Consider the following 9,843-nt stretch of genomic DNA (forward strand, 5'->3'; position numbering starts at 1 on the left):
AGCAGCAACCACTAGGCCATACAGCTGTTCACCAAAGAAAATCCCATCGTAATCAAACCCCCATGATTCACGTGTCATACCGTGTGTAGTTGGAAACCATGCTAATTAGCTTTCGAATAAGCCAAATATCTTCATCCGCCCCCAATTAATGCATTCATCACCCACATATGTGATTTAAGATCGTTCACTGACTCTTATTTCTTTTTTAGCACTCAAACAAATTAACGACACCAAGCTAGGTCACCTAACATACGTACGTGTACATGATCTTTAATTTACCGCATGCAGTATAACTTAATTCTTGCAAGAAAACTCTGCACAAGCTTTATATATATATATATATATATATATATATGATAAAAAAAAATGGTACATATATATTAATTATTCAAGTAAAGTAGGAACTTGAGCCAACTACGTGGAAAATTCACGACTTGTTCGTTATAGCCGACCAAGACCAAAAAGTAAAGTAACTAAAGAGACTCATGACTTATTAACGTACATTGATTCAATCATCTGATCTAATTTTCTTCATCATTTTATGCTATTCAAAAATCAGCAATAAATAAATGACAAGACTAGGTCACCATTCAAAAACAACCATAAATAAATAAATATCGAAAAATAATAATAATTATGCGAGAAGATAAAGATTCTTGTTTCACGTAAGCGTCATATGCATGGCCCCAACCCATTTTGAAAGCAAAACCCTAACGAATTTCTCATTTGTTTGAAAACGCCTATATATACAACTTTCCCTTCCCATCTTCAATCCATTCAAACCAAAGAAAAAAACAAAATCCTTGAGGTCTTTCAATGGAGAAGCTTGCATTATTAGCCATCTCAAGTGCATTTCTTCTTCTAGTTTTAATATTTCCGAGGTCGGTCCATGGTGCAACAATTACATCATGTAGCCAAACCCCATATCCAGAAATATGCAATCATTTCATTAACACCAACTTTCTTCCATCAACCCTCGATGAAGCAGACCTAAAATTTCCTGACTTGGCCCACAAGGTAACCATGCATCAGGCCATCGAAGCCCACCAGCTTATCTCAGCCATGGACACAAATTTATTCGACGAGAAAGCCAAATCAGCATGGAAAGATTGTTTGGAACTGTACGAGGATACGGTTAACCAGATTAACCGCTCCTCGAGCTCCAACAATCCGACCGATGCTGTAACATGGATAAGTGCATCCATTGCCAACCAACAAACATGTCACAACGGTTTTACCGATCTCCACGTGTCTTCTAAATTACAATCCTTTCCCAACATGCTAACAAACTTTTCCAAACTTCTTAGCAATGTGCTCGCAGTTAATAAGGCGGCGGCCGCGGCTACGTTACATAGCCAACAGAATGCTGGCGGGCGGCGGTTGCTCTCTGACGGCTTCCCGACGTGGGTTTCTGCAGCGGACAGGAAGCTGCTGCAGTCATCGGGGGCGGGTGCACCTGCGGCTGATGTGGTGGTAGCACAAGATGGGTCTGGAAATTACAAGACCATTTCCGAGGCAGTGGAGGCGGCGGGTGGTGGCGGTGGCAGATTTGTTATATACGTGAAGGCGGGAGTTTACAAAGAGAACGTTCAGGTTAAGAAGTCAAATATAATGATTATTGGCGACGGAATGGGTTCCACGGTTGTTACCGGTAGCAGGAGCGCTAATGGTGGCTCGACAACTTTTGGATCAGCGACTTTTGGTAAGTTGTTTGGTTTATGAAACTTAAAATCTTGGTAATTAATTAATGTCAAGTTTTCAATAATAAAGAGAAAAAGACAAAAACTTTTGAACATATTTGAAATTGCGTTTGATAAATAAAGCTTTGAAGTAAAAAAAACGCTTTTGGTTAAAAGTTTCATTTTTTAAGCTTTTATCAAAAGTGTGTTTTCGTCATTTTTAGGTTTTTTAGACTCTTAAAAGTGCTTTTAATTTTGTTACCAAATGAGTACTTTTTTTTTTTTTTTTTATTAAACGGACATTTTGAGTGTTAAAAGTACTTTTAAACTCTTCAAACTCAATCTCAAATAGACCCTTACAAATCTGGGTATTTTTGGAACGTTTTAAAAGACCTTTGCTGCTAAGTGTATATTTAATGTACATGTAGAAATGTTTTCGATTTTTATGTTACTTTTTCTAATTGAAATATGATTATAAAATTAATTTTTTTATTTGTCAAATTTAGAAGAGATTGAGATTTTCTAGAATTTCTTTTAAATATGAAATTCTTAAATTCATAAATCTCAACGTTTAAAATAATTCATGTTTCAGAAGTTAACGAGGTAACCTTCTCTCCGGAGTTGGATCGTCCCACCAAAAAATTATATTTTAGATTTTTATTTTTTTATATATAACTTTGGCCCCTCAATTTGTTTTTTAATATAATATGACCCTCCTTTGTCCTAGTTAAAGTCAGACAACCAGTACACCAAAAGTACATCCTTCATTCTCATTAATGTATCAAAAATTTCAGCAAAAAAAAAAAAAAAAATAGTAGTGTTAAATTGACCGTACAATTTTATCTTCTCTCAGCAATTGCCGACTCCGGGGACCGGTTCGTCGCACGGGACATAACCTTTGAAAACACCGCCGGACCGCAAAACCACCAAGCCGTGGCACTCCGGTCGGGATCGGACTTCTCCGTCTTCTACCGCTGCAGCTTCAAGGGGTACCAAGACACCTTGTACGTGTATTCGCAGCGGCAGTTCTACCGCGACTGCGACATTTACGGCACCCAAGACTTCATATTCGGCGACGCCGTCGCCGTCGTCCAGAACTGCAACATCTACGTCAGAAAGCCGATGAGCGGCCAGCAAAACACCATCACGGCGCAAGCGAGAACAGATCCGAACGAAAACACCGGCATCGTCGTGCACAACTCTCGGGTGACGGCGGCGGGGGATTTGAGCTCCGTGAAGACTTATCTGGGGAGGCCGTGGCAGAAGTACTCGCGAACGGTGTTCATGAAGAGCAATTTGGGCAGTTTGATAAACCCCGCAGGTTGGCTTCCATGGAGCGGAAGCTTTGCGTTGGAAACGCTTTATTATGGGGAGTATATGAACAGCGGGAGTGGAGCTGATACTTCGGGGAGGGTTAACTGGGGGGGTTATCACGTAATAACGAGCCCGGCGGAGGCCGGAAAGTTCACCGTCGGGAACTTTTTGGCCGGAGGTTCGTGGATTGCAGAGTCTCGGGTGCCATTTGAGAATGGGCTTTGATAAGTCGCTAAAAGAGTTATCATTTTCTTAAGAAAGATATAGCTAGTGGGTGTCTATAGACTTTAAATCAATTAATTGTGACGTAAAGATAGTGACGTAAAGTTGGATAAAAGTGTCAAGTTGCTTATGTTATTAGATGATATAAAGGAAGATGCTGAAGCTAGCTAGCAGCTGGGGTTTACTTGTGATAAATGGTAGGTAGCCAAGAAAATATTACTGTTTAGTAGAACGTTATTGGATTGTTATGCAACTTAATCATGTTGCAGTGAAAATAAGCTATTGAATCTGTATTTGTAAACATAAATAATCAAATGTTGTTTTTTATTGTATAGTAATGGTAATGTTGACAAAATATTATTATTAATAACGATTTTATTCCCTTATATATATAGATAATTTGTGTTAAAATTGGTTAAGAAAAAAGTAATGAATAAATACAATAATTAATAAAGTCCCGAGCCGTTTCAAGTGTTCATTTTCTATGTGAATGCATGTACAAAGAATGGGGAAGCTACGATGCCTCGAGATTAATATAAAGAGTACGTAAGAGTAATACTATTATTTTATTGGGTTAATATGATAATAGCCATAAGCATTTATTTTTCTTATAAAAAAATAAAAAAATCTAAAAGTTAATGGGCACATAACATCAATTCAATAAGATAAGAATATATTACCTAAAAATAAGATAAGAATATAGTATATAATATTTTTTTTAATATAAAACAAAAGAAACTCTATATAAAAATCACAATATTATAGAAGCACATGATTATGTTTATCTTCAAAACGAGGCAGTGATGCTACAGAAATTTTCATTATCAAATTACATGACGATATTATATATATGTGTGGACGTAATGAATTCAAAACTTGAAAGTTGACTTCACGTGTTGAATCGTCACCCACTCATCTAAGTTAGAACGCTAGAGGGTGTACAGGTAATTACGTACCATGGTATTTATTTCAGTGAAATTGGGAAAATGATCTCTCCCTTTCAAATTCTCTCAATTTTTTTTTAGACCTCAAAAAAATTTGAATAATTTTGTCCTTCTAAATGCGCTGACTGAGAAAAATTGAAGGGATTTAAAATGGAAAGGATATTATAATTAAGGTGTTATAATTAAGCTATATTAATTTACTTTTATTGAGAATTGTGTAGTGGGCATTAAAAAAAAAAAAATTGGGTGAAATGTAAGGGCAAGTATCTCTTACAATTTTAAGAAATTTTAAATTCTCAAATTATACAATTTTTCAAGTCATTTCTTTCATCTATCGGCATATTAAAAACGTGACATGTTATCAAGGCAGACAAAAAGAATTTTTTTTTCAAAATGTTTTTTTAATTTTGAAAATATGATTCTTCTTCATAAAATCAAAAGACAGATTATGGCTCAAAACTTTTCTACAACATAGAGAACAATAATCTGATGAACATATACTATTCTCATCAATAACTTTTTTAATATATAACATTTTTGAAGCCGTTTGATACAAGAAATGACCCGGATTTTATAATTGGAGAATTTACAATTTCTTTGAAATTATAAGGAATCCTTATTCAAAATTGGATATCTTCTTTATCTATTCTTAAGTAAATTCAAATAATCTTCGCATAATTATGTTGCTCCTAGTAACCTAAAGTTAGCCAAAAACATTTTGGTCAAAAATTGCCTGCTTTCTTGTAAGCAAGAAGACAACACATTTATTTATTTTAACAGAAAATTTTATTGGTAAGAATCTATACAGGGTGTTGTCTCTATTTGTTGGGCAGGTGTGTGTTGAGATTGTCATATCTTTGGGGGAAAAAGAAAGAATTGACGGATACTCCTTTTGGTTAATTATGGTAGGGCTCGTGATTCCCAGACCATGAGATATAAAGCTAATGGGGTATGTTCAACATTATCTCACACATATGAATTAACTAATTAATATAATTAAGCTTGTGGTCACCCACCGACATCGACACCTAACTTGTCAAACTTGGAGGCGGCCATATATAATTATAATATAATTGAAATGATAAGACAATGAAAAATTAGTTCTTATGGTATACTATTCAAAGGACTTCCGTACACTATGACAATGCAGTAACGGTTTAAAAGGGTTGGAATGTGATTGTTTGTGACTGCCTCCAGGTTGACCCCAACTTTAATCTTTATTTAACATCAACTTTAAATTATTAGCCAGCTAAGTACGTTAGGCCGAGTTTGACTTGTAAGAGGTTTCTTTTTCTTTTCTTTTCTTTTTTTTGGAAGGAATAATAATATTATTAACTTTAGAGAAATGATTTTGACATGAAGAAACAATCGTAGGGACAAAAATCTGAATGGTCCCCCTATGGTAATCGGCCTTATCTGTGCATTGTCCAAGCTTGGTGCTCGGTTTAGTCACAACAATGGAGACTTTTCTGAAAGTTTTCCACCTAGATCTTTTGCAGAGAATCCTAGAAATTTGTTTTACTTTTCTTATTATTATTATTCTTTTTGGATTAGCCAGAAAAGCAGCTTAACTATTGTGCTAACACAAAATTTAGCATTTTAAGGGAATATATATATATATATATTAAAAATCTCTCTTATAATAGACTAATATGCCTAAAGTAAATTTTGGGCACTAATTGAGCCTTTTTTTTTTTGACATGTCCACACAAGAGGGGGAGGGAGAATTCGAACTAGTTACCTCCGCTTTATAAGACGTAGTCGCTAATTGAGCTTATAATGCAGAGGCGTGTGCATAATTTTGAGTCCCAAATAAAAATAATAATAATAATAATAATAAAAAATAAAAAGCAGACTTCAAGGTCGCAAACAGAGTTAACCAAAATTTGCAGAAAATGTAAAGGTCGTGAGATAAGGATATAGGGGCAGAGTAATAGACACCCATATTATTTTGAAGATTAAAAAGGAAAAAGAGATAGGCAGGTATTTTGAGTCCATAATGCTCTTATGCCCATCCAAAAGGTTACAAAATGATGTAAACTTATGTCCAACTGGTCAAGGGTTGGGGGAGTATCAAAATTCAAGAGAAAATTTCGACCGTAAAGGTAGCAGCATCAAGACAACATACAATCTTACTATGGCCCTGTTTGCATTTATGTAATGACGGTAGGGGCACTGCGGCCTGTGAATTCCTGCATCTTGGAAAGCTTCAGAGCAACCTCAACCTGTGTAATTAGATGCATCAGGCTGAGCCCAAATAATTGAACATAACATGGATAATCAGATAGAGGTTAGGGATATCTCACAAGAGGACCAAGTGCTTCTTGAGAATCTCGGCCAGTTTTTGATGGATCCTTCTCGTACTGCTCAATGTATAGACGGATGGTTGCACCTTCAGAGCCAGTTCCTGAAAGGCGGAAAACCTGCAAGTGTGTTCAGGAAGTATGAATAAGTTCACTGAGCTTCAACCAAAATACTTCCATGGTCACAACTTTATTAAGTGAATTCTGTTTGGTCTCCATAAAATAAAATGTCAACAATTTTTACTATAAATAGTTAAATTCCATTACATGAATTCTATCTTTGTGAGTCTCCCATAAATTAGATCCTAGTGACAACAATGTTCCGTCAGATGAATTATGAAAAAAAAAAAAAATTGGTATGAGGAGTCAACTTACCAATCGTGATCCATCCTCAAACAAATATCGAATACCCTGGTGCTTTGAGATGGAGCCATCAACAGGATCCTTGTACTCGAATTCATCAGCATCGACAACTTTTGCCACATCTGAACGTGCTCCTTTAACAATTCTGTATGAATGAACAGCTAAAGTTCTTCACTATGAAACATGAACCCTTTATGATGCAAAAATATTGAGCATATGATCCCAAATATGACAGCTTATTCAAGGCCAAGGATGTAAAGAACGTAAAAACAACAAGTACAAATAATTACTGCAGATTCATTGTTACAAAAGTTTTGCATTTCCGTTTTAACTGAACTGTATGCCATAATTTCAGTCTTTAACTCGTAGATGACTCTATTAAAATATAGCTTCCTATTAGCTGAAAAGCTTCAGGACCACTTCACTGCTAACATCAAGGGAATCCTTCTTTAGACCTAAAAAGGCATTAAGAAGGCTGTTCTTCAGACTGATGACAGTAAATAAAAGAAAACCAGGTCACCTGCTGAACTGTGTTGTGGGACAGCAGCACTGGTTCATATGACGAATAGGAGAAACACTGATGGAGTCCCAATTTTCAACATATTGAGCCTTAACCAAAGGATCGAAGAAGAGAATCTCATCACATGAGATCTCTTTAAAATAGAAGTTCTTGAAGAAAGAGATCAACAGTAAAGAGCTCAAAGCATTTCATCTTTGACTCTGAACTACCATTTCATCCTATATAGATATTGGAAGACCCAAAAACTTCATAGGTAAAGAGTGTCCCCTACAACCAAGGATACCGGTCAAGCCTCCAATATCATCCACGGAGCCAATAGGGGGCTAACTCTAATTTAGTCAGGTTCATTTTCAACCCCAAAACAACTTCAAAACATAAGAAGATACCGCAAATTACAAAGATGCTTGGGATTCGCCTCACAAAAAAACCAAAGTGTCACCCGCAAAAAGGAGATGAGACAAAGTAACCACTTTGTTATTTCTTGACCCCACCAAAAGCCTGATAAGAGACCCTTATTCACAATGGTGGACAGCATTCGACTTAACGCTTCCATGACGACAACAAACAACAAAAAGGGTAGAGGATCCCCTATCTCAAGCCGTGGGAACTATTTAAAAAGTTGGATGGAGTTCTGTTAATCAAGACACACAAACAAATCATAGAGATTCAATGAGCTATCCATTCTTGTCATTTCTCCCTGAAACCACATCTCCTCTCCTCAATAGATACAACGGGAAGTCCCAATTAACATGATCATAAATCTTCCTCTAGAACCAATTTATAAAGCAAACATGGGACCTCTCATCTAATTCTACTATCGAGACATACATTAGAAATAAGGATCGAGTCTAAAATCAATCTCCCCTTGATAAAAGCATTCTGAGACCTAGAAATAACCTTCTCCAACACTGCTTTTAGCCAGTGGGCTAGAACTTTAGATTTGATTTTATAAACGCCGCTTACCTAATGCCCCATCTTTCTTGAGAATAAAGGCAACAAAACGAGGCATTGAGACTCCTAACTTACCCCATCCATGGAACTCATGAAAGACATTCATGGTATCTTCTTTGGGAATCCCCCAACAAGACGAGAAGAAAACCAAAGAAAAATAATCAAGGCTTGAGGTCTTATCACCATTTAGAGCTTTCACCACCACCTCAAAGACCTGACTCTCCTCAAAAGCTCTTTCCAACCATGTAGCCTCCTCTGCATTAATAGAATTAAAAGAGAGCCATCCAAGTTAGGCCGCCAACTGAATTGCTCGGAATAGAGATGAGTGTAAAATTGTAGTATATGCTCAATTATTTCAAATGAATCTAAAGAGATGGAGTCGTTACGCACTAAGGAATGCACGGTGTTGTTCCTTCTATTTGAATTTGCCACGTTGGAAAAATTTTGTATTATAGTCTTTGTCTCTCAGCCAAAGGGTCCTTGATTTCTATCTCCAACTCACTTCTTCCAAAAGAGTAGTCATTTTCAAATCACTAGTGACCTTAGCCTTTCTTGCGTTTTCTCAACTGATAGGGATAGGAATCGTTCTTCTACAATAGCATCAAGATCATGGACTTCCAACCAAAAAATTCTTCTTCCTCATCTCAACATTGCCAAACACCTCCTCACTCCATTTCTTTAAGTTGAGTTTCAAATCCTCTAGTTTTTGAGCCAAGACAAAAGTGGGGAATCCTTGAAAACTATAAGACGACTAAGACGACCTTTGCCTTTCTTGCATTTTCTCATCTGATAGGAATCGTTCTTCTTCAATAGCATCAAGATCATGGACTTCCAACCAAAAAATTCTTCTTCCTCATCTCGACATTGCCAAAACACCTCCTCACTCCATTTTTTCAAGTTGAGTTTCAAATCCTCTAGTTTTAGAGCCAAGACAAAAGTGGGGAATCCTTGAAAACTATAAGATGACCACCACTAATTCACCCCCTCCACAAAACCCTCATATTTAAGCCACATATTCTTAAAACATTTATGCTCCTGACAACAACAGTGCAATCCAGCAATAAAGGAAAGTGATCGGATAAAACTCTAGGAAGCCTTTGCTGAGAAACATCAGGAAAGTGGGCCTCCCAATCAAGACAGAGAAGATAGCTATCAATTATAAACCACACCAGAGGATCACGGTTATTAAACCACATGAAACTACCGCCAACAAGAGGGATGTGCATAAGGCCTTGTTCAAAAAATGAACTTGGAGAACTCCAACATAGCTGGGACGAACCGGGAACCGCTAGATCTCTCGCTTAGGAAACGGATTTAAAATCTCCCCCAATATACCATGGAACTTTCTACCAACTAAGCAGTCTAGCCAATTCATCCCAAAGCACTCTCTTTTTACTGTCGGCATTGGGCCCATAAACGTCGGTGAAAGCCCATTCAAAGTTGTCATCGACATTTCTAAAGTTACAAGCCACAAAGTATGCCCTGACACACTCAGTTTTTTCCACCACCATCCTATCCCACATTAAAAAGTTCCACCAAAAGCCCCT

The 9,843-nt window shown here is 36.8% G+C and overlaps 2 protein-coding genes across 2 annotated transcripts in view; one reads left to right on the plus strand and one right to left on the minus strand.

Annotated features, from left to right (window-relative positions):
• The first annotated feature begins 794 nt into the window (after nucleotides 1-794).
• Nucleotides 795-3,590, plus strand: LOC132177514 (pectinesterase-like). The gene is made up of 2 exons (XM_059589874.1): nucleotides 795-1,702; nucleotides 2,533-3,590. Exons 1-2 carry the CDS (start codon nucleotides 817-819, stop codon nucleotides 3,216-3,218), a joined length of 1,572 nt encoding a protein of 523 aa, XP_059445857.1. The 5' UTR covers nucleotides 795-816; the 3' UTR covers nucleotides 3,219-3,590.
• A 2,481-nt stretch (nucleotides 3,591-6,071) lies between these two features.
• LOC132180068 (phosphoglucomutase, cytoplasmic) overlaps nucleotides 6,072-9,843 on the minus strand; it is a 24,898-nt gene continuing 21,126 nt past the window's right edge. Inside the window, exons 17-18 of the mRNA XM_059592913.1 lie at nucleotides 6,466-6,582; nucleotides 6,072-6,384 (exon numbers count right to left, since the gene is read on the minus strand). Of these exons, the coding sequence (XP_059448896.1) occupies nucleotides 6,313-6,384; nucleotides 6,466-6,582 (189 nt within the window). The 3' untranslated portion in view covers nucleotides 6,072-6,312. The remainder of the gene's footprint in view (nucleotides 6,385-6,465; nucleotides 6,583-9,843) is intronic.

The sequence above is a fragment of the Corylus avellana genome, chromosome ca4, assembly GCF_901000735.1.
Source record: "Corylus avellana chromosome ca4, CavTom2PMs-1.0".
NCBI lineage: Eukaryota > Viridiplantae > Streptophyta > Magnoliopsida > Fagales > Betulaceae > Corylus > Corylus avellana.